At 28.7% G+C, this 27,260-nt stretch overlaps 5 protein-coding genes across 22 annotated transcripts; 3 read left to right on the forward strand and 2 right to left on the reverse strand.

Annotated features, from left to right (window-relative positions):
* Positions 1 to 6: 6 nt before the first annotated feature.
* On the forward strand, positions 7 to 7,754 carry LOC124955971 (neuropathy target esterase sws). Of its 8 annotated transcripts, XM_047511206.1 has the most exons (17): positions 7 to 152; positions 492 to 614; positions 841 to 1,239; positions 1,330 to 1,749; positions 1,892 to 2,214; positions 2,294 to 2,666; positions 2,750 to 3,043; positions 3,212 to 3,591; positions 3,669 to 3,837; positions 3,930 to 4,310; positions 4,466 to 4,741; positions 4,829 to 5,015; positions 5,644 to 5,760; positions 6,252 to 6,368; positions 6,469 to 6,789; positions 6,875 to 7,170; positions 7,292 to 7,754. In XM_047511206.1, the coding sequence occupies exons 2-17, from the start codon at positions 609 to 611 to the stop codon at positions 7,391 to 7,393; spliced, it is 4,161 nt and encodes a 1,386-aa protein (XP_047367162.1). In that variant the 5' UTR covers positions 7 to 152; positions 492 to 608; the 3' UTR covers positions 7,394 to 7,754. The 8 variants fall into 8 exon arrangements, 7 of the variants coding, with proteins under 7 accessions (XP_047367162.1, XP_047367168.1, XP_047367161.1 ...); XM_047511205.1 differs by lacking the exon at positions 7 to 152 and having other exon boundaries at positions 381 to 614; XM_047511207.1 differs by lacking the exon at positions 7 to 152 and having other exon boundaries at positions 381 to 614; positions 1,901 to 2,214.
* Positions 7,583 to 10,542, reverse strand: LOC124955982 (folylpolyglutamate synthase, mitochondrial-like). 4 transcript variants are annotated; one of them, XM_047511259.1, is made up of 5 exons: positions 9,830 to 10,542; positions 9,594 to 9,650; positions 9,347 to 9,462; positions 8,303 to 9,225; positions 7,583 to 8,161 (listed from the first exon to the last, which is right to left on the reverse strand). In XM_047511259.1, the coding sequence occupies exons 1-5, from the start codon at positions 9,920 to 9,922 to the stop codon at positions 7,809 to 7,811; spliced, it is 1,542 nt and encodes a 513-aa protein (XP_047367215.1). In that variant the 5' UTR covers positions 9,923 to 10,542; the 3' UTR covers positions 7,583 to 7,808. The 4 variants fall into 4 exon arrangements, with proteins under 4 accessions (XP_047367215.1, XP_047367213.1, XP_047367214.1 ...); XM_047511257.1 differs by having other exon boundaries at positions 7,583 to 9,225; positions 9,830 to 10,539; XM_047511258.1 differs by having other exon boundaries at positions 7,583 to 9,225; positions 10,289 to 10,536.
* On the forward strand, positions 10,053 to 13,777 carry LOC124955994 (uridine-cytidine kinase). Of its 6 annotated transcripts, XM_047511290.1 has the most exons (7): positions 10,123 to 10,163; positions 10,482 to 10,630; positions 10,850 to 11,106; positions 11,173 to 11,318; positions 11,432 to 11,578; positions 12,014 to 12,108; positions 12,224 to 13,449. In XM_047511290.1, exons 1-7 carry the CDS (start codon positions 10,127 to 10,129, stop codon positions 12,230 to 12,232), a joined length of 840 nt encoding a protein of 279 aa, XP_047367246.1. In that variant the 5' UTR covers positions 10,123 to 10,126; the 3' UTR covers positions 12,233 to 13,449. The 6 variants fall into 6 exon arrangements, with proteins under 6 accessions (XP_047367247.1, XP_047367250.1, XP_047367246.1 ...); XM_047511291.1 differs by lacking the exon at positions 12,014 to 12,108 and having other exon boundaries at positions 10,053 to 10,174; positions 13,430 to 13,777; XM_047511294.1 differs by lacking the exon at positions 12,014 to 12,108 and having other exon boundaries at positions 10,106 to 10,124; positions 13,430 to 13,777.
* A 1,600-nt stretch (positions 13,778 to 15,377) lies between these two features.
* On the forward strand, positions 15,378 to 24,371 carry LOC124955976 (rho GTPase-activating protein 26). 2 transcript variants are annotated; one of them, XM_047511230.1, is made up of 20 exons: positions 15,378 to 15,991; positions 16,682 to 16,839; positions 18,294 to 18,365; positions 18,485 to 18,586; positions 18,659 to 18,769; positions 18,850 to 18,954; positions 19,507 to 19,578; positions 19,794 to 19,860; positions 20,061 to 20,158; positions 20,239 to 20,333; positions 20,404 to 20,485; positions 20,573 to 20,675; positions 20,869 to 21,090; positions 21,257 to 21,362; positions 21,440 to 21,767; positions 21,845 to 22,034; positions 22,120 to 22,273; positions 22,380 to 22,436; positions 22,519 to 22,598; positions 22,691 to 24,371. In XM_047511230.1, the coding sequence occupies exons 1-20, from the start codon at positions 15,832 to 15,834 to the stop codon at positions 22,780 to 22,782; spliced, it is 2,454 nt and encodes an 817-aa protein (XP_047367186.1). In that variant the 5' UTR covers positions 15,378 to 15,831; the 3' UTR covers positions 22,783 to 24,371. The 2 variants fall into 2 exon arrangements, with proteins under 2 accessions (XP_047367186.1, XP_047367187.1); XM_047511231.1 differs by lacking the exon at positions 19,507 to 19,578.
* On the reverse strand, positions 19,595 to 27,122 carry LOC124955987 (putative neutral sphingomyelinase). 2 transcript variants are annotated; one of them, XM_047511272.1, is made up of 6 exons: positions 26,810 to 27,122; positions 26,533 to 26,706; positions 26,168 to 26,351; positions 25,703 to 26,029; positions 25,523 to 25,628; positions 19,595 to 25,402 (listed from the first exon to the last, which is right to left on the reverse strand). In XM_047511272.1, exons 1-6 carry the CDS (start codon positions 26,854 to 26,856, stop codon positions 25,059 to 25,061), a joined length of 1,182 nt encoding a protein of 393 aa, XP_047367228.1. In that variant the 5' UTR covers positions 26,857 to 27,122; the 3' UTR covers positions 19,595 to 25,058. The 2 variants fall into 2 exon arrangements, with proteins under 2 accessions (XP_047367228.1, XP_047367229.1); XM_047511273.1 differs by lacking the exon at positions 26,810 to 27,122 and having other exon boundaries at positions 26,440 to 26,582.
* Positions 27,123 to 27,260: the final 138 nt, after the last annotated feature.

Genomic DNA, 27,260 nt, shown 5'->3' on the forward strand with positions numbered 1-27,260 from the left:
GCGAAACATTGCGAAAGTTATTTTTAATTTTTTATGTTTCTTATTATGGTAGCTCGTAATTTTCTATACTACTGTTAGAAATGAAACCACGAGCATATAAGACGCCAGTGTAATAATACGTTGGTCGATAAAAGAAGGAGCAAATGGTTAACGTAAGCGATCAATGTTAATATTCTTTTAATTATTTTTTATTAACAATTTGATATTTAATAAATAATTATCTTGTATATAAGTAACTTTTTATCAAATTGATATTTTGATATTTTTATAATCAACTTATTAAAATTCTTATTGGAGATTTTTAAAGAATGAAAGTAATATACTTGTGCTGTTTGTGTGCCTGTGCTCTGTGTGCGCGTGTGTGTGTGTGTGTGTGCGCGTATCACGCAATAATCAAAATGGCGTTGGTTGACTCGAACGAAGTACCAAAGGTTACTGATTAAGAGTAGATTTGTTTTTTCTCTCTGCACACACGATCACTTTAATTGCAGTGTCTCCTTCAATCCGCACTGCTTCGTCTATCTTTTCCACTTATGTTCTCGTGACGTTCCTCATTCATATTCCTACATCGTGGAAGCGCAGAACAGAAAAAGAGATGACTACTCATTATGGAGGTTGTGCATGTTAAATACTTGTCAATATTATTGTTATTATTATTATTATTATTATTATTATTATTATTATTATTATCATTATTATTATGATAATATATCTATTTTGATTTCTTCCTTTATATTGCACTTTCATAATGAATTAATAAGAATAGATGTAATAACCAAAGTTATATAAAAGTGTGAAATAATTTTAATCAATAACGTATGCATATTTCTTTTTCTACAGGTAGTTGAATTATTTAGCAAAATCAATGAGAATTTTGGATCATACGCCTTTTCGAGATGGATCGGATCATTCATCGAAGGATATCAAACATCAAAGACCCTATACATAATTATTTTATCCGTTATATTGATTCTATTGATAATAACAATAATTATTTTACGGAAATGGAAAAACAAGGAGTTCCTTCCAGAGGTCAAGGAATTTGTAGTAGGCAGTGGCAAGCCAAGATTCAGAAAAAGAGACAAAGTTTTATTCTATGGAAGAAAAATGTTACGCAAAGTGAAATCTATAGGTGGACAAGTACATCCTACTGGTCAAGGGAAAAAGAGAAGAGCTGTTATGAGATTTGCACGCAGACTCTTGCAATTGAAAAAAGAATCTGTGCCTCAACAATTGAAGGTATGCACGGTGAATTGAAATTTTTGTAATATACATACATACATTCTTTTTCTATATATACATCTATAATATTGTCTTTAATATTATCAGGTATTAGAACCACCAGCGGAGTATCTAGAAGAAGATCATGGTCCAGGAGATAGAGTACCTCCTGATGCTTTGTACATGTTACAAAGTATCAGAGTATTCGGTCATTTTGAGAAACCTGTTTTTCTAACATTATGTAAACATACGGAAATTATGAATTTACCGGCTGGAAGTATTTTATTTAAAATTGGTGACCCAGATGAGAATCTGTTCATCGTACAACAGGGTCTTGTTAATGTATTCATAACTGGACCCGATGGTTCTCAAATTCCTTTAAAACTAGTTAAAACTGGAGAATCTGTAACCAGTCTTCTAAGTTTTACTGATGTACTTACCGGTCACACGAGTACTTATAAAACTGTTTCTGCAAGAGCCGTGGAAGATTCTGTTGTGGTCAAATTACCAATGAGTGCTTTTCAAGAGGTAAAATAAATGACATACAAGCGTAATACATATATGATATATATATATATATATATATATATATATATATATATATATGTATATGTATATGTATATGTATGTAAATGTTTTAAACTTAAATTGAATGCTTTTAACCTGACAGGTTTTTCAGGATCATCCAGATGCATTTGTTCGAGTTATCCAGGTCATTATGGTTCGTCTACAACGTGTAACGTTTACAGCATTGCATCAATATTTAGGTCTTTCTGCAGAATTAGTTAATCAAGGAACTCATAAGAAAAAACAAAGCTCATTTTCTGGCTCACCTGTTAGATCAAGAACGAGAGAGAATTTTGCTACGCAAAACGCGGACACTATGCCTAGTAGTATGAATTTAGCAACTGCATTGGATCAATACGATGGAAATGATATTATACATAAAGAAGCTAATACTTCTCAGCCTATACCTATAATAGTTAATAGAAGGTCTATTACACATGAACTAGTATATAATTGCTCGTATATATCGTATAAGAAACATTTATTACGTGTGTCATGTTTATAGATCAAAAACCACTCAGGATTGGAAAAATCCAACTCAAAACTCTCAATCAGGTCAAAGCACTTCTGTTACCGTACCAGAATGTGACACTTATTGGGCAAATTCATCAATGACGGGAGGACATCAATCCTCCCAAAGCGCTCAATCGCAGAATACTCAACCTGACATTATACATACAGGAAGTGTTCATCCACCTAAAAAGAAATCTATCAATGAAACAACGCAACAGTTGGATGAGGCACAACTTGTGCAAATTGCAACTGAAGCATTCGTTAAAGAACTTGGTTTGGAAGATGATAACGTTCTTAAGGATGGAAAAATTCAACTGAAAGAAGTACCAGCGGGGACATATTTAATGAAAGAAGAATCTCATAAAGTACACAATTAATTCAATCGAGTTGTATATTTCATTTACTTGATAAAATATAATATGACGAAATATTTCCTTTTTCTTTCTAGGATGTTGCGCTTGTATATGTATTATCTGGCTCTCTCATAGTCAGTCAACGTGTCCCGGAAGGTCGTGATGCAGGACAAGAAGTTCATATGTTTAGTGCACATCAGGGAGAAATAGTTGGAGGTTTGGCGGTATTGACTGGAGAACCTTCTTTTTATACGATTAGAGCAAAACATCCCAGTCGGATTGCACTACTTAGCAAATCCACCTTTTTTGCGATCATGCGTGAACAACCTACTGTTGTATTGCATGTAGCTCATACTGTCGTCAGACGACTAAGTCCTTTTGTGAGGCAGGTACGCATAAAATTTCTCATAATTATTTCTAATAGAAAATTTCTCTTTTTTCTTTTTCTTTTCCTTTCTCTCTCTCTCTCTCTCTCTCTCTCTCTCTCTCTCTCTCTCTCTCTCTCTCTCTCTCTCTCTCTCTCTCTCTCTACCCCCAATGATATATTCTTATCCTAGGTGGATTTTGCCTTGGATTGGTTGTTTCTTGAAAGTGGAAGAGCCGTTTATCGTCAAGGAGATGAATCGGATTCAACTTTTATAGTCTTAAGTGGACGACTAAGATCTGTAATTACTTATAAAAATGGGAAAAAGGAACTCGTCGCAGAATATGGAAAAGGAGACTTAGTGGGAATCGTAGAGATGGTCACGCAGACCCCCAGATCTACTACTGTTATGGCAGTTCGAGATTCTGAATTGGCAAAACTACCTGAAGGTTTATTTAATGTAATCAAATTACGATATCCCATTGTTGTAACAAGGCTTATCAATTTACTTGGTCATCGAATATTGGGTACGTGGCAACAAGCGCATACTAAAAATGGTGCCAATGATACCCAGTAAGTAATCCAATATATGTGATTAATATATACTTCTTTCAATTTAATACTGTATACGTTTAATACGTTATATATAGAAGAGCAGCTGCAACAGTTGATGCGAGACCAGCACAAGTGAACTTCTCAACAGTAGCTATAGTTCCTGTATCAGACGATGTTCCTTTAACTGCATTTACCTATGAATTATATCATTCATTGTGTGCTATTGGACCTTGTCTACGATTAACTTCGGATGTTGTTCGAAAGGTACATTTTAATAATTATACAATACTATTTTGTGTACATATTCTAGATCAAATGATTTCAAGTATATAATCAATGTGCTTATATGTAAACAGACTTTGGGTACCACAATTATGGAACCTATGAATGAATATAGATTAACATCATGGCTAGCACAACAAGAGGATCAACATCGAATTTCTTTATATCAGTGTGATTCAACATATACGTTATGGACTCAAAGATGTGTACGACAAGCAGACTGTATATTGATAGTAGGTTTAGGTGATCGCCCTCCGTCTATAGGACGTACTGAACGTGAGGTAGAACGTTTGGTCATGCGTACGCAAAAGGAATTAGTACTTTTACATAAGGAACAAAGTGGACAACGGCCTACGAATACTGTACAGTGGTTAAACATGAGATCATGGGTCTCCAGTCATCATCACATTCAATGTCCAAAACGAATGTTTACTAGAAGATCTCAATATAGAATTGTAATTATATATATATATATATATATTTTTTTTTTTTTTTTCTTATTTGTATTTTCTCGTTTTTCTTTTTTTTTTTTTTTTGTTTTCTTTCTCTTTTCCTTTTTCTCATCGTAAATAAAAGTTATGTACCATTTGAAAATATATTTTTCTTTCAGAATGAATTATATTCAAAAGTATTAATGTCTGAGCCAAACGTACACAGCGATTTTAGTAGATTAGCACGTTGGTTGACAGGTACCTCGGTTGGCTTAGTACTTGGAGGAGGAGGTGCTAGAGGTGCAGCGCATGTTGGAATGCTTAAAGCTATTATAGAAGCTGGTATTCCAATAGATATGGTTGGCGGAGTTAGTATCGGTGCTTTTATGGGTGCATTGTGGTGTATGGAAAAAAATATAACAACGACAACACAAAAGGCTCGTGAATGGTCTAAGGTAAAACAACATAATATAGAAAAGTATTCTATATTTTATGGAATTATTAACAAATTAATTTTATTATTATTTTATATTTTCTTATAGAAAATGACCCAATGGTGGAGACAAATTTTGGACTTAACGTATCCTATGACATCAATGTTCTCGGGCAAAGATTTTAATAAAACTATCCAAACAACTTTTGGAGATACTTATATAGAAGATCTATGGCTTCCATTTTTCACTATCACTACTGATATTACTGATTCCTGCATGCGCACACATACACATGGTTTGTACTTAACAAAAATATATTAAATATTTTAGATGATAGTTTCTTGTTAAATAATACTGTATAACTCAAAGTATCATTCTTATGTGATATTTTTTAGATCTGCTTGTAGCATTTATTTACTCTCTCTCTCTCTATCTCTATCTATCTATCTATCTATATATATATATATATATATATATATATATATATGTGTGCATATATACATATACATATATATATATATATATATATATATATATATATACATATATCTAGTGTGTATATAGAATATTATATGTAACAAGTTTCCTTGATTAGGGGAGTGAGCTTTTTTGATAATTATTGTTGACGTACTCTCCGTTTTATCGCTTTCGATGAATTATAAATTGGCAAAATTATTGCTTCCTTCATTCTAGTTGGAAACATAACGTTTTTATCATTATGGACGCCTTCCTGTATACTCCTATTTATAATTATGATGACAAAGAGTTTAAAAACTTGCTTGATATTGCAAATTTATTCCTTCGAAAATTATAGAAGATTACAGGAAGAATTGTAGTTTGTACAAATTAAAAATGTGAAAAAAAAAAGAAAAAAAAAGAAAAAAAGAAAAAAAAGAAAAAAAGAAATAATTCGTCGTGTTTAGGATCGCTGTGGCGTTACATTCGGGCTTCGATGTCATTATCTGGTTATATGCCACCCATGTGTGATCCTGTTGATGGCCATCTCCTACTCGACGGCGGGTACGTCAATAACCTTCCAGGTAATATTTGAATAATATGACTAAATTTGTTTTATGTAAAAACGCATAAATCTACTTTTTATATAGACCTTATACACGAATAAGAAAAGTAAATAATTTTATCGTTGATAAAAATTTACAAATGCTTCTAACCGATGATAAATAGATTTAAAGTAAATTTATTTCGTTTTTACGTAAAACATTTTTCTGACGCATACTTGTATGTACATATTTCTAGTGCTGCATACTTGTATCATCAGATTTTGCAATTTAAGCGTAACGCTCGTTTGAGAAAAATATTTCTTAAAATCTTGTAGTTACATTTGATTTGGTAATGTAGAAGAAAAAGAAAGAAAAAAATGAAAAAAAAAAAAAAAAAAAAAAAAAAAAAAAAAAAAAAAAAAAAAAGAAAAGAAAAAAAAGGAAAAAAAAAAATTACAAACGACATTATAAGCTCACTCCCGTTGATAAAAGATGCATTTATCAAATTCTGAATAGCTAAGTCAACTCAGGTTTACTATGGAGATACATTCGAGCCAGTATGACTATTGCTGGTGTCTTTCCTCCTATTTGCGATCCTCTTGATGGGCATCTTTTGGTCGACGGGTGTTATGTTAATAACGTGCCAGGTATTATCTCTATAAAAGCGTGTTAAAAGTGATGCTTACATTTTATCATGTTTGCGTTCTAAAATCAATTAAAATCAATTTCATGTCTTTTTTATTTAAGCTGACGAAATGTTGAGACAAGGAGCTCATCACATCTTGGCTATCGATGTTGGATCACAAGATGACACTGATTTAACAAACTATGGTGATTCTTTGTCCGGGTGGTGGTTATTGTGGAAACGTTGGAATCCATTTGCAACACCAGTCAAAGTTCCTAATCTGCCAGATATCCAATCACGATTAGCGTACGTTAGTTGTGTCAGACAATTGGAGGAAGTAAAGAATTCTGATTATTGTGAATATATCAGACCTCCTATCGACAAATTCAAGACCCTTCAGTTTACCAACTTTGATGAAATCAAAGAAGTTGGATACCAACATGGTAAGAATACCATTGGAATTTTCTTTTATAAGTAAAGGCTCTTGCGTAATAACTGCTGATTTTACGTACACACATCTCTATGCAGGAAAAACATATTTTGAAGGACAATCTAAAGCAGGCGTTCTTCCAAGATTTAACGCTGACAGAGAAAATGCAAAAGCCTTGCGAGAAAGGAAACAAGCAGAAAATCAACTATCTGTTTCTTCTTATACTTTTACCGATCTAGCACAAATGGTATGCAAAGTATCGAGAGGTAATCGATACGTAGATTTGGACATTGATTCTGATTCGGATGAAATGGAAGAATACGAAGCAGATTTAGAGGAAGATGCACAAGAAGTAGGCTACGCTTCTGAACCCACTGCCGGTATCTTAGATCAGGTTTGTTCTGTTAATTAAAAAAAATTGTAAATTTATATAAATAAGATTATAATTAATGGTTAAATATATTTACGCATAAATCTAATTAAATGATATCTATAATATAAAATCTTTTTCACAGAGCCCTGAAGATAATCGTCTTAGAAGAAGAACAGGTGTGTCCCTTAGTTTATCGGATACTGAAGCAGAGTCTGAAGTAGAATATCATCCAAAGATGTTTTGAAAGAAATTATTAGAAAAATTCTAATATCCTATTTCTAATGTTCATTTATTCTTAAAAAAAAAAAAAAGAAAAAAAAGAGGAAAAAAACAAAGAAAAAAAAAACAAAAAAGATATTGTATGTAGCGGTTCCGTTTGTTATATAAAAAAAAAAAAAAAAAAAAAAAAAAAGAAAAAAAAAAAATTGTTATCTTATATATACACTCAAGTTTTATTAAAAATAATTCCATTTATATTGAAGTACAAATAAACTGTCCACAAATAGTCGTCATTTAGAAGCTCCGTTATACGCACTGTAAATGTATCACAATGCAATGTATCGATATTGTATAGTTACAATATAATTTTAATATTTCTACACACACTTAAGCAGCACATTTTATTTATATATACAAATTTTGTATATATATGCAAAATTTTAAAATTTGGTAGTCATTGTAAAATTAGGATCTAAAATTGCAAGAGCTGCACCTACTAAATGCAAAGATCCAGTTATAAGTACCTGAGATTTATCTTTGCAGATAGTAGTTCCGTCATTGTGCACATGTTCCATCCTAATATCATTGAAAACTTCCATGATATTGTTTGCAACAATTTTTACAACATGCGGGGACTGTTCTCCCCACATTTTGCAATACTTTTTACATTGCATTTTTTGCTCATCTATTATATCGTCAGTTGTCAGATCATCCATATCTGATATTCCAGTAATATTAGGTACGAAATAAACTTTATGAAATTTTATAGTTTTCAAACGATCCATGAATGAAGCTGCATCGCGTTTTCCAGTCATGTTAAAAATCAAATATCGATTACCATAACTATCTTCTATTTGATTATTAAACCAAGAAATACAACAATCCATACTTTCCAAAGTATGAGCACCGTCTAAATAAAAATCAAATGAAGTACCTTTTAAAGTCTGTTGTCGACCTGGCCATACACACGTAGATAATGCAGTTGCGATCTTTTCAAATGATATATATCTTGCGTTAATTTGTTTATCTATCGTTTCTTGCTTTTTCAAATGAATGTTTTTAATGCTCGCTCCAACATTATTTTCTTGTAAGTTGTTACAAAGTTTCTTATTATATATATTATTATTAATTGTCGAAGAATAGTTTGAATTAATTTGAGATTGCATCCAACGAACCGCCAACTGTATAGCTAAAGATGCATTTTGCTGTTTAATCTGACTTAACATTTTATCATTTAACATGTAATTTTCCCATTCATAATATTGAAATGATGGTATAACATGTAATGTGCATTGCCTTTCAATTGCTCTCTCTTTTAAAATTTCTATAGCTTCCTCTTTTTGAGGAACAGTAAATGCAATTGTATTTGGCTTGAAAATCCCAGATTTTTGATATGCTATTTCTTCTATTGTATTTCCTAACAAATAAGTATGATCTAATCCTAAACTTGTTATACCTACGCATACAGGATTTTTTACAATATTGGTACAATCATATTCACCGCCAATTCCAACTTCTATAATTGCTACGTCTATATTTTCATATAAAAATACGTTGAACATTAAAACAGTAAGAAATTTGAAATACATTGGTATGTCTGATTCAAATTCCTTCGTATTATCTAATTTATTATATACTTTCCAAAAGTAATAAGCAAAATCTGTTTCACTAATAGGAGAACCATTTATCCTTAATCGTTCTCTAACGGTAATTAAATGAGGCGAACTAAAGAAACCTGTTCTAAATCCGTGAATCCGCAATATTGCTTCTACAAAAGCACAAACGGACCCTTTTCCTTTAGTACCAGCTACATGTATAACAGAAAGATCATTCAATTGCTCCAAATTAATACCGGACCTACCAAATGTTGTCATATATTATTAGTTCAATGAATTATTATGCTGAAATATTCGTATTTGTAATATTCGTATTGATAAAAATTAAACATTAAAAGAAAGAAATATGCATAATCGTTTACCTAATTAAATATTTCTCTGTATCTTCCAATTTGGCAGAATTCATTATTGAATTGTTTACAACACCTTTGAGATAATTTGAATTACTTTGAAGATCTTTTAACTTTTTGATAGCATCCTATGAAATTAAATGTAAAATATGATATTACTTGAAGAAATATAAAAGGAATATCACGGAAAAGATTAAACGTACGTATATGACGCAATGGAAGAGAATCTATAAACTAAAATATAATTAATATAACTTACTTTATAATTTCCCTTCATGTTAGAACAGTGTCTAGTATGCACGTTCTTTGAAATTTTCTGTAGTAAAGTAAACATTTGAGAATTCATTTATTTTATTATCAGCCAAGTTAATAATAAAAATACTAGAAAATATATTTTTTATGTATCTTATCTAACAAAGTCCAAAAGTTATCGTCGATACTGATAAAAATAAAAATGTTGAGAAATAATAATTATAATCCTTAGATAGTTCTTACCACAAGAAAACGAAAAGAACAACAAAAACAATAATATTTCATGGTGAGATAATGTTTTAAATGCACATTTTTCTTCGAATTATCGATACTCATTATTAGGAAATTTCAAAACAAATAACGTCAAAAGTGTAATCGTTAGAAAATTTTATGCACACAAAATACAATAAACACGCATTATACATGTTATTTCATTTAAATGGAGAGATTCTATTTTTTTCAATTATTATCGGGAATTATAATCACGTGGTACAAAATGGCGTATGATCGCGTCATTCATGCATTAGAGTCAACTCCCGTATGTGCATTCAGGCATATTTAGTTCCGATATATAAACGTATATGTTCGGTAAACATGGAAAAAAAAAGAAATATATATATATATATATATGTATATATATATATACATATATAACCTATTAGATTTAGTATACATTTTTTACATTCTTCGATTTCTACATACTTTTTATAACTATACATAGCAGCACGCGCGCACGCGCACGCACACAATATGCTGCATGCAGCGTGACTGCGCGCGCGTACTTATCTATTTTTCATGTGTATATAACATATGACACTTGTAAAGTGTTAAAAAAAGATTTGATATTTTTTATGTTATCTTCTTACGCCGATCCAATCATATTATTTGTTCACAGATTATCTATTTAAGTATTCAATGATGGCTTATATGTCAATAAATTCTGGCACAACACGTAAAATGTCTTTTGGAAATGGAAAGATGAATGGAGTTGAGGGTAAAACTCCTTTTTTAATTGGAGTTTCGGGTGGTACAGCAAGTGGAAAGGTCAGTAATATTTTTAAAATGTTAAAGTTAGAATTAAGATAAATATGCTGAAAAGAAAGAATGAAAGAAGAGTATCATGAAGTGACTATACATATATATACATATATGTATATATATCCATATATATATATATGTGTGTGTGTACACACACACACACACACACACACACACACACATATTTATTAACATATTGATATTTTATTTGTTCGTTCCATTTAGTCAACCGTATGCAAACGTATAATGGAAAAGTTGGGTCAGGTTGACATGGATCATATGCAACGACGAGTCGTTTGCATATCGCAAGATAGTTTTTATCGTGAACTTACACCAGCTGAGAAATTAAAGGCCGAGAAAGGACAGTACAACTTTGATCATCCCGATGCATTCGATAATGATATGATTTTGCTGACTCTGCAAGGTATTCTTGCAGGCGTCAGATGCCAGATACCAGCATATGATTACAGAACCAACAGTTTGTATGTGTTTCAATGCACATAACTTGAAATTATAATGGGTATACATAATTTTTTGTCTTTTTTTAGAATAAATAATCAAGTAACAACAATATACCATGCAGATGTAGTTTTGTTCGAAGGAATTCTAGTTTTCTACTTTCCTAAAATAAGGGACTTATTTCATATGAAGTTATTCGTCGATACAGACTCGGACACCAGATTGGCTAGAAGGGGTATTGTTTATCAATTTTCAATTTTATATAACTATAATATGTAAATATACAAACAATCATGTGTGTATTTATAATACTTATTTTATATACAATAATTATTATTGTTATTTCAGTACCCAGAGATATAAATGAAAGAGGAAGAGATTTAGATTATGTGTTAAATCAATATATGAACTTTGTGAAACCAGCATTTGAAGAGTTTTGTTTACCTACCAAAAAATTTGCTGATGTTATTATCCCTAGAGGAGCAGATAATACAGGTAATTATTTTCATATTATATACCAAGTAATTCGATATTGCAATCAAACAAATTCTTAATACGATAAAATATTATCAAAAATTAAATTCAATTCAATTCTTTATTTGGATGAAAATCATAAAGATATTAATTGGATCATTTTGCATACATAGAGATTATTTATAAATAATGTTATATTTATAAGCATATTTTGTTTAGGTTTTGTTTGATAATCTTTTACTATATATTTATTTTTAGTGAGTAAATAGTTATGAAAACTTAATTTTTGCAAGCATCATAATAAATTGCTTATCCTACAATTATCCAACTTGCATCTGACGTGTAAAAATTTAAGTATTAAATTGTGATCACCTTTATTCGCATATAAAAATAATGATATCATTTTACAAAAGTAAATAATACAATTTGTTGAAATAAATTATATAAATTGTTTAGGTGCAAGTTTGGATTTTCAGGACACCTCTTATATTATATTATGTATTAATTATACATACTTCAGTAAATTTTGTTGCCGTTATGGATGCTGCCTGGTGTGTAAAGATAATATTATTTTCAACTTATCAGCGCTTTAAACATTAAAATAAAGCAGAAAATTAATGGCATCTTCTAAAAGCATACATGGTTTTGGTTATTGTATGTTTGCAGTGGCAATAGATCTAATAGTGCACCACATCTGGGACATTTTACGCTTGAAAAAGGCTGAAAAATCAACCGGGCAGCATCCATAGGCGTACTTTGGCTTCATCCGACACACTCAGCATATGATTTGAGAAAATAACACACGATGAAATTAATTACATGCACTGCATCTTTGCACTAGTAAACTGCATATTTCTTACGCAGTAACCTCGCATCTGTTGCTTTTTATACTTATTATGCTCGTTCTGTGCGTCTACATGTAATAAATACTACATACATACGCACGCTCATTCATATTAAGTCAATGTTATGTGCTTACACTTTTTACTTTAGAAATGATCATCATAAATTAACCCAAATAGCATTTCTTTTTTTTAAACAGATTGCATTACATTTATACAAAGTAATACTTCATAAACCATTTCTTTTCCAAACTAATATAATGAAAACAGGTTTGAGAGAGAGAGAGAGAGAGAGAGAGAGAGAGAGAGAGAGAGAGAGAGAGAGAGAGAGAGAGAGAGAGAGAGAGAGAGAGAGAGAGAGAGAGATAAAGAGAGCATTTAAAAGTTTCTTATAAATGTTAGCTTTTATTTTACATATGGTATGTTATATGTTTATATTACCGTCTAATAGACATGTGCACGTTTATATATTTATAAATAAGGATGTCAAAGTATTACTACTTAGAAGAAATAACTTTAAGTATTTTATACATATGTGTTCACGGTCTTACAAATCGATATTATGCACTCTCATTTGTAAGAATTAAATTTTTACTTTAATCATGTTTATCCAATTTTGCATAATACAATTAATCATGAAATGTAAATGAACATAGTTAAGTAAATTGTTACTTAATATTATTAGTTTCATATACATTAGGAATATAATATTATCTTTGTATTCATTATCACATAAAATTTTATTTATCGACAAGAAATTTCTTACTTATATAATATAATTTGATTTTCTTTTGGTAATTTACTTATTACAGCTAAATAATTAAATAGAAAAAATAAGAGGAAATAAAAAATACTGCCTTGTTCTCAATAAACTCCAATGTAAATTACAAAATACATTGCATAATTTGATATACTTTAAATAAACGTATATGTAACATAATATCGTAATAAAAACATTGAACAAAATTTTTTAGTTATTCAAGAAATAACCTTTAACCGCATATTATTGACTTGTTACACTTTGTTACAGTGGCAATAGATTTGATAGTGCAACACATAAGAGACTTCTTAAGCAATCGTGGTAGAGTAACAATGGAACCTGAGAGTTCAATAAGCAGAGCTGAAGGATTGTTCAAGAGGCCACATTAATGCTGACAATTTTAGTTTTTCTTTTAATAAAAATATCATGTTAGGGTTTATTTTTTAGAACTATAGGATTAAAGAGTTATAAAAAGTCTTTTATAAAAGGAAAGATTATTATTTTTGTGGAAAATATTTATAGTACTCTATAAATAACGCTTGAGTTTTTAATATTTAACAGATTACGATTTCAAAATTGCACTTTAATTAATTAATATGAAGGTTCAAATTTAATATAGATATGAAAAAAAAAAAAAATTATTATAATATTATAATATTGTTGTCTTCTTTATTCTTACTTATTTAATTGCATGTTATATTAAAGAAAATTAGATTTTATCTCTACATTGAAAGTGTCATATTTATTTTGTGTGTGTGTGTGCGTGTGTATGTGTATATATATATATATATATATATATATATATATGAACCATTTGTTTATATATCGACGAAAAAATTTCAAATATATAAATGGATAACAAAATTGCATATCACTAAAAATTTCAATATGTGGAAATAAAATGAAAGAATAAAATACTATTTAATAGAAAAGAAAGGCATTTGTACAGCGCTGACAAATGTATTAAAAAGGGAAAGAAAGAAAAATTAATAATTTATATATTAATTCTATCATATACATATACAATTTAAACTTATTATATAATATATATATATATATATATATATATATATATATATATATATATACACGTACATTAAGATCATATATGTATATATATAAATACATATATAATCACACGTGAATATTTTAATGTGACTTTAAATATTAAATGGGACGATCAAAATCTTTATAGAAACAGGAAGAAGAGAGATATATTAATATCAATAAATGCATTTATTCTTAATATTTTAATGCCATCTATAATATTACGTAAAATTAATTAAGAATATCAATCGTTACAATATGTTAGTATTACTGTGTAATACATTAAATGTATTTAATGTATTATATTAATTAACGATCGGCTAAATTGTTATTACATTTTTCTTTTATGTATTCTTTAAAATTACTTATTTTATTGATGTATATGGACACAAATAATAAATTCGCATTAAAAAGCAATCAATCACTTATCTTGAAAAAGTATTCATTCGTGTACTTTACCATTTTGATTATTTAATAAAAATAAATTAATTTTTAAATCAATATCGAAACTTATTGAAATCCTAAACTCTGATCACTTTTGAACGAAAGCAAAACTCCGAGACTCGTATAGAAAAATATAAATTGTATATAAATCTTTAAATATATAAAACACTGTAAGGAATACACTAGTGACGACAATGCAGATTTTTTGTGACAATAGCGCCAAAGTTGTCCTATGGCAAAATTACGAACTAATAAATGTCACATTGCCTATTAGTATGTTGCCCTCTTTATTCTTATAGGTTATGGCCTATAAATGTTCGTACCAACCTTTCTAACTATTAATTAAAATAATCCAAAAGATATTATATTATATATGATTAAATTATTGTGGTACATTATTAAAATTCTTTGGACTAACGTTAAGTATTTATGATATTATTATATTCTTGATATAACTATTTTCATCAATAATAAATCATTTAAAAAATATATGTGTATGTATGTGTATATGAAATCTATATTATAAGTGTTTTATAGTAATAACATATTATAAAATAAAATTGTTTTTTCTATAATTTTTTAATAATAAAACGTGAGAAAAAACGATTAAGAATGTATTAAAAAATGTTTGATGCCTTCGCTTTTTAGCATTTAATATTATTTACTATAAATTTGAATAAAGTATTTAATTACGATTACAACAATTTAGTTAACGTATAGCATTACTAGAGGCGCTGTATATAGTGTAAAGTGACATAAGACTAATCCATGGGTCGTCCAGCATCGTCGATTGATAATAATTGTTGGAAAACATATCTTTTTACATATGATTGAAAATAAGTGAAATATTTTATCTTAAATCTATATCTTTCTTGATATTTTTGTAATAATTAAGATTAATATATATGTACATTCGTATATGTAGGTTGCATACGGATACAAACCATACATACACGTATACGTTTCTTGCGTTCGCGCACCCTATAAATATATAATTTGTATGTGCTCTGTGTGCGCGTGTGTGTGTGTGTGTGCGCGCGCGTGTGTGTGTGCGTGTATATGAACATAATGTGAGTTTGCTGAAGTGAATCGTGTACTGATTTTCATTGCAAGCTGAATTGTCTGTATTGGCGTTCTGTTTTTATTAATGACGTTTCAAGTATAATATATAATTAAGAATAATGGGTGTTGGCCTTAAACCATTAGAGTTTACTGATTGTTTAACCGATAGTCCGTATTTTCGAGAAAATCTACATTATCATGAACGTGAATTGGAAAAGACCAGCCAGCAGATTAAACGTCTCATCAAGGAGGTCAAAGATCTACTGTTAGCCGCTAAGAGTAAGTTGCGCTGCATAGGATAGGATCACGCATATTGTTACTGCATGTATGCAACAGCTGCTACATTTTCGTTTGTTTGTAAAAGAGTACTCTTCGGTGACAGTTTATCTATCTAGATTATTTTCTAAATATTATTCTATAGTTGTCAAATTTTCTTTCTTTTTTTTAAATAGCGATTATATTAACACATTTGTTATTATTATTACTACTACTATTATTATTGTGTGTCTGTGTGTGTGTGTGTGTGTGTGTGTGTGTGTGTGTGTGTGTGATATATATATATATATATATATATATATATACACATATATACGCACACATATACATGTACATACATACATACATATGTGTGTGTCGATGTTTTTTATTTTGTATAGAAAATTGTACATAGAATAATTGTTCTCTTAGCACAAATAGATAATATCAATTATTTTTCTATTCGCTTGCAAATCAATCAATTCGTTAAACGATGTTTCTTATTTCTTTTTATGAAATTGTCTTTTAATACTCCTTTTTAGTCTATGTCATTTACTAACCATTTTATTATGGGTAAAGTGATATTAATTTCATGTGCTTCATGACGCTCTGAAAACACATTTTTCTATTTCTTTTCCTATATTTTTCTCTTCATACTTTTATATCTAATTCGCATGGAATAAAATTTTACATAAGATTGTGATGGTTTTGTAGATTTATCCCGAGCCCAGCGAGCATTTTCTAAAACACTGCAAAATTTTAGTTTCGAATGTATTGGAGAAACACAAACTGAAGATGAAACTCACATATCGCAAAGTTTAAAGGAATTTGGTAAACTGATAGCATCAATAGAGGATGAAAGGGACCGCATGGTATGCACAATATATAATTCAGTATATAATATACAAATTAAATTTTAAGTTGATATAATGAATGTGATATCTATTAATCATTTTTAACGTTATTAAAATGAACCAAATAACAGGCTGTAGATGACAATTTTGTAAATATATATTACAAAGGTATACATTTTACACGAAGAATGCATCAATAGAAATGTTTTCAATTGGTTTTACAAATGATACGTACATTTAAAACTATTTATTGATTTTTATAAGAAAACTTAAAAGAATACTTTCCTTTATATTTCTAAAATCAATATGTAAATTGACTTTACATGTTATTTATTTAAAAGTAACTTATAAAAAAGTTTCTTATTATTTTTGTTAATATTTAAAAAATCACATATTATATAGTAAGAAATTTGTGATATGTTATGTTTCAATTGCTATCTGTTTTATTCCATTTATTCTTCTAATTGCACTTTGTTTATTCTATGCTTGCATACACACTAGAGTGAAAATCAACTGTGGGATCATTTGCAGCATATATAAATTAAATCATTCAATGAAATTATGATGTAAGACTTATTCATTACATTCCTGGACAAATCTTACAAAGTTTAGTTTTTTATTTAAATATTGTTATATTATATACATACATACATACATACATACATACATACATACATACATATATATATATATATAATATAACATATATATATATATATATATATATATATATATATATATATAGGGTTAAAATTTGTAATATTGTATACATCATTTGTTTTTTGCATGTCGAGTGTCATATATATATATATATATATTAACACATAAAAAGCAGCACAGATATCGCTAGAGACTCATTCTTCAGAAATAGGATCAAATCTTGTGCATTTATTTATATTATATTTAGTAAAATCGAGATAAAAATAATTGTACAAGACCTCTAGCAGAAAATCATACTCTATATTTTTTAATACTAATTAGTTTTCTACTATGATATATCGAGCTCAATTTTCTTTATAATTCAATATCAAAATAGTTGAAAATTAGACCCACATAGTTGTAGAATTTGTAATTTGTCTTTTTTACTTTTGTTAACAAATTTATATGAATAATAATTGTTTAATAGTTACTAGACGTAGTGGCATATTATCTTTAACAGGAAGAATATTTTTTATATGATTAATATATTTTACTATTTTATAGTTTTTATACAGGCATAATATTTAAATCTACATACTTTATTATGATACTTTATTATGAAATTCTTTTCAATTCTATGCATTATAAATATGTATTTTAATATTTATAAATTTTTTAACTTTATTCCAAAAATATTCTAAGGGCAAATATTACATTAAATAATCTTCAAAAGCACGATTATATTCATTACTTGTATTACTTGTATTATTTATCTTAATTTATGTTGCTTTTGATGAATTTATAATTTGTTTTTGGCAATATTATTTTTTCAGCTTGAACGCGCTTATGATCAAATTATACTTCCTTTGGAAAACTTCAGAAAGGAACATATTGGTGGTGTTAAGGTAGATATTTTTTTGTTTCTATTTATCATAATTTTTCATTATTTTTGTTTCTGACACTTATGAAAGAAGGATGCACATATATATTACTTCAATTTCTATAACTTTTCTTTGCTTTATAGGACGGGAAGAAAAAGTTTGAAAAACAGACTATTAAGTTTTGTCAAAGTCAAGAACGTTATCTAAATCTATCAACAAAAAAGCAGGACAATGTTCTTCAAGAGGTATATGCAAAAATCATATATATGTATATGTGCATATATATATGTATATATATATATATATATAAATTTTAGGCGGATGCAACGTTGGAAATGGCCAAAAGACATTTTTGCCAAGCTAGTTTAGAATATGTGTTCTTGTTGCAAGAGGTTCAAGAACGGAAGAAATTTGAATTTGTTGAAACAGTGCGTATAATAACTAATATTATTATATAAGCTTTATTTATTTTTTTATCGTTTAACATATACTTATAAATATATTGCAGTTACTAAGTTTTATGTTTGGTTGGTTAACGTTCTACCACCAAGGTCACGAGGTAGCAAAGGATTTTAAACCATACATGACTGAATTACAGTTAAAGATACAAAAGGTTTGTTATCTTTATCATATTTATATATATTTTTTATAAATTTTAAATATATACATATATATTTATTTATTTATTTATTTATTTATTTATTCATAAAAAATTTATTATTTGAATAATAACGTAGTATTATTGCCGCATTTTTTGTTTAAAATACTTGCAACTTTATTAATCTTATGCATTTTAATAAGAGTGATTTTATTGTGTGTATTGTAATATTACTATTTAAAAATAACTATTAAAACAGAAAATGTGCTTTAAGAGCACTAACATAATATTTAACATGTAGTAGTTATTGGTGTGGTATATGCAAATCTTACAAATATGTATTCGTTACATCAGCATGTCATTGCTCTTTAAATATATCATTTTGAATCAACGTTTATCAATAATATATAATGCGAAGCAAATTAATATGATGCACTAATGTTGGTTATATTTCATTAGTTTTTGCAATTTGTTTTTATTTGACATTACATGTTCCGAATATAATTAGGATAACAGCATGAAGAATTGCCCACTAATTTTTACTTTATGTGTGCGTATTTTTACAAGACTAGAGAGAATTTTCTTGCCACCCGGGATAAAACCGAGTCACTTATGAATAAAATGAAGGATATGAAAAAGGTATGTGTGTTCTTTGTTATTAAAACGTTCAATATTACAAGCTTTGTATTGGAAGCAATTTTATTATGGATTTGGGATTATATTTTTCTAAACGTGCATGATAAATGACGTATTGACGATAAAATTACATATTACCAATCAATTGAAATAGATGAGAGATAATCTACATAAGAAGCAGCATAGCGTACATTTATTATATTATTTGTTTCTTATAGTCCGCAGTGGAGACAGGATTGAACAAACTGCATTCTCGTGAAGGATATTTATTTCTAATGGAAAAAAGTAAATTTTTTTATTTCTATAACTCGCATAAACATTACTGAAAATTTTATCATGTATAACGAATAATGTCTATACACACACGCGCGCGCACGCACGCACGCACACACACACACACACACACACACACATATATATATATATATATATTGATAATATATATATATATATTTTTGTAATAATGTTTTTAAATATTATTTCAGAGGCTTTTGGTACAACATGGACGAAACAATATTGTACATATCAAAAGGATACAAAAGAATTTACAATGATCCCATACAATCAACTTACAGGCAAATTTGTAAGTAATATTTTTTAGCAACATGAAGATTTGTACACTATAAAATATTTAATGAATTATTATCGTACCATGTTAAACAGAGTAGTAAAGAAACTCTCACACTGGCATCATGTATAAGACGTATGTCGGATACAATTGAAAAACGCTTTTGTTTTGATATCACAGCTATCGATAAGTAAGTGATTTAATGTTATTTTGATTTTATAAAGACGAAGAAAAGTATATCATAAGACTTTTATTTTTAGGCCTAATGTAACATATACATTTCAAGCATTATCCGAAGAAGATAGAAAATTATGGATGGATGCGATGGATGGCAAAGAACCAGTAAGTCTAAGCAAAATAATCTTATGATAGATAATTAAGGATAACTTGAGATAATAAATTTGTATATAAAATTTTTAACACTTTTAGAGTTATCCTTTAGTAGGAACATCAGTTAAAACAGAAGAAAATATTTTGGACGAAACAGGATTCATGTTTGTATCTAAATGTATTACAGTCCTGGAAGATAGAGGTAGAATCTTTTTCATATTTTCTTACGATTGAATTAATATTGATTGAAATTAATATTATAAATAAATACATAAATACACACACATATATATATATATATATATATATATATATACATATATACATATATATTACATATATAATATCACATACATGATCTTAATAAATTATGAGTAAGGGCAATTTTTGTTCAGGTCTAGAAGAACAAGGCCTATATCGAGTCGTTGGTGTTGCCTCTAAAGTAAACAAACTCTTAGCTATGGGTCTCGACAGAAGAAAATTAGAAAAACTTTCTTTAGAAGATCGTTTTGAATGGGAAAGTAAAACTATAACCAGTGCATTAAAAACATATTTACGAACACTTTCCGAACCATTGATGACTTTCCGATACTATAACAGTTTCATTTCAGCTGCGAGTGCGTATAGGTATTCTTTATCATGTTATTTTATTTGCACTTCAATTTAGTAGTGCTATGTTTCTTTGATTAAAGATAAATTCACTAACATATTGCTTTTCTTATGTAAATGCACTTGATATATTATCTTAGTAAGATAAAATATATTGTTTAATCTGCCTAATAGAACACGAAGTGAAAGAAACACGAATAAATGAAATACATGGTCTTGTCTATCGGCTACCAAAGACAAACTTCAATATGCTGACTTTGCTTATACCTCATTTACACAAGTAAATAGATTGATTTTTAATTAAGCCCTATACTTCATTATGATTTATTTTTCATTTTTATCAATTTTATCTTACAGTGTAGCAAATAAAAGTGATAAAAATTTAATGACGGTTGGTAATCTAGCTGTCTGCTTTGGCCCGACATTATTAAGGCCAGAGGAAGAAACAGTGGCCTCTATAATGGATATTAAATTTTACAATATTGTAGTAGAGATATTAATTGAAAACTGTGAAGTTATAATTGCCGGTCCTCCACAAGATATTTTACGCACAACACAAATGATACAAAGCATGGTTACACCTACAGTAATGACCGAAGCAGATGAGGGTCCTACTACTTCCGGAAACGGAAATTCTTTGTTAAGATACCCAGTGCATAGTTCTGTTTCGATACCACATACACATGTAAGCTCATTTTCACATATTCATCTTTTAAAGATAATGGAAGATATCTATATATTAATTTATGATTATTTACTTAGCATGTTACAAGATCTTATTACGATGGGCCCTTAACAATTACGACCAAGTCACCTTCTATAGATGATAGAAAAAATGGTGATTACGAGGACATTGATCCAAGTAGTCATCGTATTCCTGCATTTATAGAGAATCGAAGTGGACGAGTTAAATTAACCAATTCGAATCTTATGTACCATTCAGCGGATAAAGGTTACATTCAAATTATATATTTTACGAAATATTTTATATTATTTATTATAATAATTGATGTGTGACATTTTTATAATTATTTCAGTGCTTACCAGTGGTAACACAAGCAGTTCAAGTGAGTCAATTGCGTCAGATCCACATCCATTTACAACAAATATACCAGTCAAACAAAAGCGTGGAACTGCTATGACAACGCATTATCCTGCTAATTATCCACGAAGTAATCCCACAATATCTATGTAAGTAAATTCTTGTTTCGGGAGAAAGAAAGAAAAAAAAAAAAAAGAAAAAAAAAAAACATCTAGTAGTGTGATAGAAAAATATTAAAAATTATAATTTTGTCAGCACCAACACATCACCAAGTAGTGGTCGTTCGAGTCCTGGCCAAATGCCTGGGATCTGGTATATAATTTTAAATAAGTATTTAATATATTGCAATGTATTTTAATTATTTTAATTTATTAATTATTATTATTTTTTTTAGGAGAGTACGGACATTATACGCCTGTTTGGCTGAAGGCGATGGGGAATTATCATTTGAACCAAATCAAATTATTACAAACGGTAACATTTTTTTTTAAATAAAAATTATTTCTCTCATAATATATCTTTGTTATTTGTTGAATTTAATTATTAATAAACTTAATTGATTACAGTTAAAGCTTCCTTAGAGCCTGGATGGTTAGAAGGCACCTTGAATGGGAAAACAGGACTAGTTCCAAAAAATTATGTTGAACAGTTACCCTGAAGTTAAAGTAACCAAAGAGTGCCTGTGTCGCATGAAATCATATTTACATTCCATATGCACACATATCTGACCGCCGCATGTAGATTTATATATAGCGGATAAGATTTTCAACCAAACTGATATCATATGTGAAACGCATAATCGTGATTATATCTTTCTTTGGGTACAACGTATTGTATGGTTTAATATATGAATCATATTCCTTAGTGTGTGTGCATCTGTGTGCATGATTTGAGCGATATTTTGGCAATCGCAGAAAAGAAAAATGATGATCGAGGTGTCGCTAAGGTGTCGTCTAAAATAAGTAATAGAAAGCGAAAGCATGTGCATTGGAAAGTCTAAGCGAAATTGTTATTCCGATAATATCATTTTATACAAAAAACTAAATTAATTACTTCTATCACACTGAACAGAAGGGAAACTTCCTTACAGTACATAGTCAATTATAATTATACATTTGTATGTAAACGTACACTTATTTATTAGAAAAACTTTTCTCCCCCACCTCTCTCTCTCTCTCTCTCTCTCTCTCTCTCTCTCTCTCTCTCTCTCTCTCTCCAAGTAATTATGCTGTATATAAAGTTACGTATAGAAAATATAATGCATACACGAATTTATAATAGAATTAATAATATATCTAATATATATAAGTAAATTTTTACTGAAGATATCGCACCAATACATACATACACACATATATATATATGTATATATATATATACATATATATATATATATATATAGGCTATCCCAAAACTGATAATTAATATTTGAGAGATTGAAAGGGAAAAATTTAGAGACAGACGAAGTTTCTTTTGTCACTTTTTTCTCCGGTCATTATTTACCTAATTATGCACTACGGTAAAGATAATGCATTAGGGTATCCGAATCGTCGTTGCCCATATCTACAGGCATTTACGCGATTAGATATTTATATGCCAACTAAAAATCGCCTAATAGCTATAAGGTATTGGAGGTAAAGTCCCGAAGTATTAATAATCTGAAAATAGAGGAAGATATGCCGGCTCGAGTGGTGGACAACGAGCTGTTGAAAATTCGCAAGAGCTATCAGCATTTTGAAGGCAACAATTAATCGTATACTTTGATTTTACTTCGTATACTCCTTGTTCGATCAATTTAATCAAATAATTGTCATATAACTTACTGTCATTGAAGAATAACCGAATAGAAAGATGACAAAATCACTATCATTCCCAAATTTTATCCTTTTTGATTTTCTTAAAGTACAATTATGAGTTTTGGGACACCTTGTACACACACGTTCGCGGGCGCCCACACACACACACACATTTTTAGAAATTTCTTGAAACAATAGTCTTTTTTTCTCAAGATTATTTGAATTGCTGTATTATATAATATACAACATAGTATATAGCAATAATCATAATGTGATATGAAGTAAACAAATATAAGTTGTAATTGTTATTCTATTATGCTTTTACGAATCATAATATTTATCATGTACATCAAATGAAATATCATAATGTATTATCAATAAGTACTATAAATGATTGTCAAAGAGACAAAATATATATAAATATAAATATAAAAACATGTTTATTTTCTTATAAGGGTCTTTATTACTAGATCGCCGACTACCTAATATAATTATTATTTATATATTTATTAAAAGTTTCTTATATCCTATAATCATATGAATACTAAATTTGTAAATATTAATGCATTTATACAATATGATAAAAGATGCAAATTTTTTTAATTGAAATAAATATATATCAAAAATTTATTCTTAATTGCTATATTGCCCACCAGATAATATATCCAGATTTATAAGATTATTATGACGTGAAATAGAGCATAGACAGATGAATGTACTCAAGTTAAATTTGTTATATGTGATGATTTAATAATCATCTAGTAGATTTTCTTATACATATTTATATACAAGATATTTCTTATATATATATATATATATATATATATATATATATATACAAACAGGTATACATGAATGAAATCAATAAAATGCAGCAATATGGCAAATATGTCTAAAAAAAATAAGATATAATATCGAATAGTCTAATGAAAGTGACAGTTATCATATTAATGTAAGACTTGCAATTTTAGAAATGTACACTTTCATTTATTGTCAAAGATGATTGGATGGTGTACTCGTATAAAATATATTTTATATTAATATTAATTTTTCTTTGATTATATCATTAGTACAGTCTTTGAATTAGTAAAAGTATTAAGATATAATTGCAAACGCATTTATATGTATGCAAATGCATTTAGTTAGACAATCTATTGGTTAATTGTATTAAATGAATCTTCATTGCTAAACAACCTGCTTTCAAAGCATTTCTTTCTACTCTATTCCATATAATACTCATAAACAAAGCATAACATAGTAATGCAGTCAAAAATAAGCGGCCTATATTAAGACCTATACATATACCTATGGATGTAGTAGTAGAATCTAGTCCCATTGACCAAATTATTGGTATAATAAGTAAAAAAACAGCTAGCAAATACCAGAAACACTGATAACGTACAGATATCATGGCAGATTCACATATTCTAATTGCTTCTTGCAAGGATTCTCTTATGTCAATATTATCAATTTTATATATGCCTAAGATCAAAACACACGCACACACTCACATATATATATATATATATATATATATATATAAAAATATATATAATTAATAGATCATTACATGTTCGTTACATTTTAAAGTTTTCAACTTACCATTAGTTAATTTCAAACTTGCCATAATAGCCTCGTGATCTGAATAACTACAATTTTTATTAGGTACTCTTTCAGGAAAAGGTTGTTGATAATTTGTTACGTTAATCTAAATATAAAAAGAAAATTATAACAAGTTATAATGTCAAGTAAATTAATATATATCAGATAATAATAAGACACCTTAAAATTTGGCGAACATAAGTATAAAATATGGTCTATGCGTTTCCCTTCCGGATAGTTTCTTGCAACTTTTGTGCTTGTATAGCTATTTTTGGCACATTCATTGGTCCCAATATTACTAAAGTTATTTGAGCAAGCATCTACTAATCCAGCAACGCCGCATATAATTCTATAAGCTAAATCTTGTGGCTCGGCATTAAGATCACCACCTAATATCACAGCATCTGAGCCACCGCTTGTCATTCTAATAAATTGTGCTGTATCAAATGCTTGCAAAACTCTATGCGATGCGTACTCATCGTGTTCTTTATTATATTCTGCATGTAACTGTGATTCGCATCATTTCACATTCACACATAAAAAAATATTCTCTTAACTTAACCTTGTTTTCATTTACAACATTTCTATTTCATATAAATAATAAATTAATTAATTCGGAAAAATGAAAATACAAGAAAGACTTACGTGTGCAGCATAAATATTGACATTGACATCTTCAATTTTTATCTTACAAAGGCCAACACCTTTACCACCAAACCAATCACCATGATGTATTTTGTGAAAATAGCCGTTTAAAGGCCACCTATGAAACATTACATCTTCAATACAATATTTAGAGAAGATACAAACCCCAGATCCTAGAACACCGCTAAAAATAATAAATAAAGCATATTTACAGTGAAATTATAAAATAAGCATTGATAATTATAAAGAGTGATTTCAAAATTTCATTCTACCTAGTTTTAACGTGCTTTGTTAACATATATTATACATTGAAAATATGAATGGTCAAATACGAAAACTTTAATTCTAATATTATTGTCATATACCTATGGAAATAATGCGAATACGGAAGTTTTTCTTGTACTTTAGTTCTAATCATTTTAAAATCATCAATAGACCAAACTTCTTGTAACGATATTATATCATATTCATCAGTAGAAAGCTTTTCGGCGATTGCTTCCATACGAATTTTTCTATTTTTTGAAATATACGGAATACCCCTAAAGAAAAATCAGATATGTCAGATTTTACAAACAAGTAAAAAGGACAGAAATTGTTAACATTATTTTATTTGACATATTATAATAATAAACATAAACTTGCCAACAATTCAATGTTAGAAAATTGATAATAGTCTCGTGTGACATCATTGAAAAATGATATGAAAAAAAATTATAATTATAACCTCCAATATGTTACACATATAATTTCACTAGTGACAACTTTACTAGTATTGTTCAATATAGTCATGCCACATCATCACTTTTCATCAATTTTATATTGGCCATAAACTAATGTATTTCAATATCATCACATACATTCACCTAAATAATTTCAATAACGTAGACAATTGATTATTTTATTCTGTTGAAATATTGCGAGACCGGACGACCTCGCCGCAATCCGATTGGCTGTCCGTAGACGCCATAATGGTAAAATTTTTCGACCGCTATTATTATGATTATTGTTGTGGCTACTGTTTACAGCGGCCAAATCGAGCAACGTGACTGGTCGAAATCTTACCGTTATTGTTAAGGAAAGTGAATGTAGCCAA

Source organism: Vespa velutina, chromosome 20, assembly GCF_912470025.1.
Source record: "Vespa velutina chromosome 20, iVesVel2.1, whole genome shotgun sequence".
NCBI lineage: Eukaryota > Metazoa > Arthropoda > Insecta > Hymenoptera > Vespidae > Vespa > Vespa velutina.

Coding starts and splice junctions, on each gene's coding strand:
- LOC124955976 (XM_047511230.1), top strand. CDS start 15,832: ATGGGTGTTGGCCTTAAACCATTAGAGTTTACTGATTGTTTAACCGAT. Junction 15,992..16,681: donor TCTACTGTTAGCCGCTAAGA/GTAAGTTGCGCT, acceptor ATGGTTTTGTAG/ATTTATCCCGAGCCCAGCGA. Junction 16,840..18,293: donor AGGATGAAAGGGACCGCATG/GTATGCACAATA, acceptor TTATTTTTTCAG/CTTGAACGCGCTTATGATCA.
- LOC124955987 (XM_047511272.1), bottom strand. CDS start 26,856: ATGATGTCACACGAGACTATTATCAATTTTCTAACATTGAATTGTTG. Junction 26,352..26,532: donor TATTCGCATTATTTCCATAG/GTATATGACAAT, acceptor TATTATTTTTAG/CGGTGTTCTAGGATCTGGGG. Junction 26,030..26,167: donor TCAATATTTATGCTGCACAC/GTAAGTCTTTCT, acceptor TGCGAATCACAG/TTACATGCAGAATATAATAA.
- LOC124955971 (XM_047511206.1), top strand. Junction 3,838..3,929: donor CTTCGGATGTTGTTCGAAAG/GTACATTTTAAT, acceptor ATATGTAAACAG/ACTTTGGGTACCACAATTAT. Junction 6,790..6,874: donor AGAAGTTGGATACCAACATG/GTAAGAATACCA, acceptor ATCTCTATGCAG/GAAAAACATATTTTGAAGGA.
- LOC124955994 (XM_047511289.1), top strand. CDS start 10,127: ATGTGCATTCAGGCATATTTAGTTCCGATATATAAAC. Junction 10,164..10,481: donor TTTAGTTCCGATATATAAAC/GTATATGTTCGG, acceptor ATTTGTTCACAG/ATTATCTATTTAAGTATTCA. Junction 11,579..13,429: donor TAGAGGAGCAGATAATACAG/GTAATTATTTTC, acceptor ACTTTGTTACAG/TGGCAATAGATTTGATAGTG.
- LOC124955982 (XM_047511257.1), bottom strand. CDS start 9,922: ATGAGTATCGATAATTCGAAGAAAAATGTGCATTTAAAACATTATCTC. Junction 9,463..9,593: donor ACATGAAGGGAAATTATAAA/GTAAGTTATATT, acceptor TTAATTTCATAG/GATGCTATCAAAAAGTTAAA. Junction 9,226..9,346: donor ACAGAGAAATATTTAATTAG/GTAAACGATTAT, acceptor AACATTTGGTAG/GTCCGGTATTAATTTGGAGC.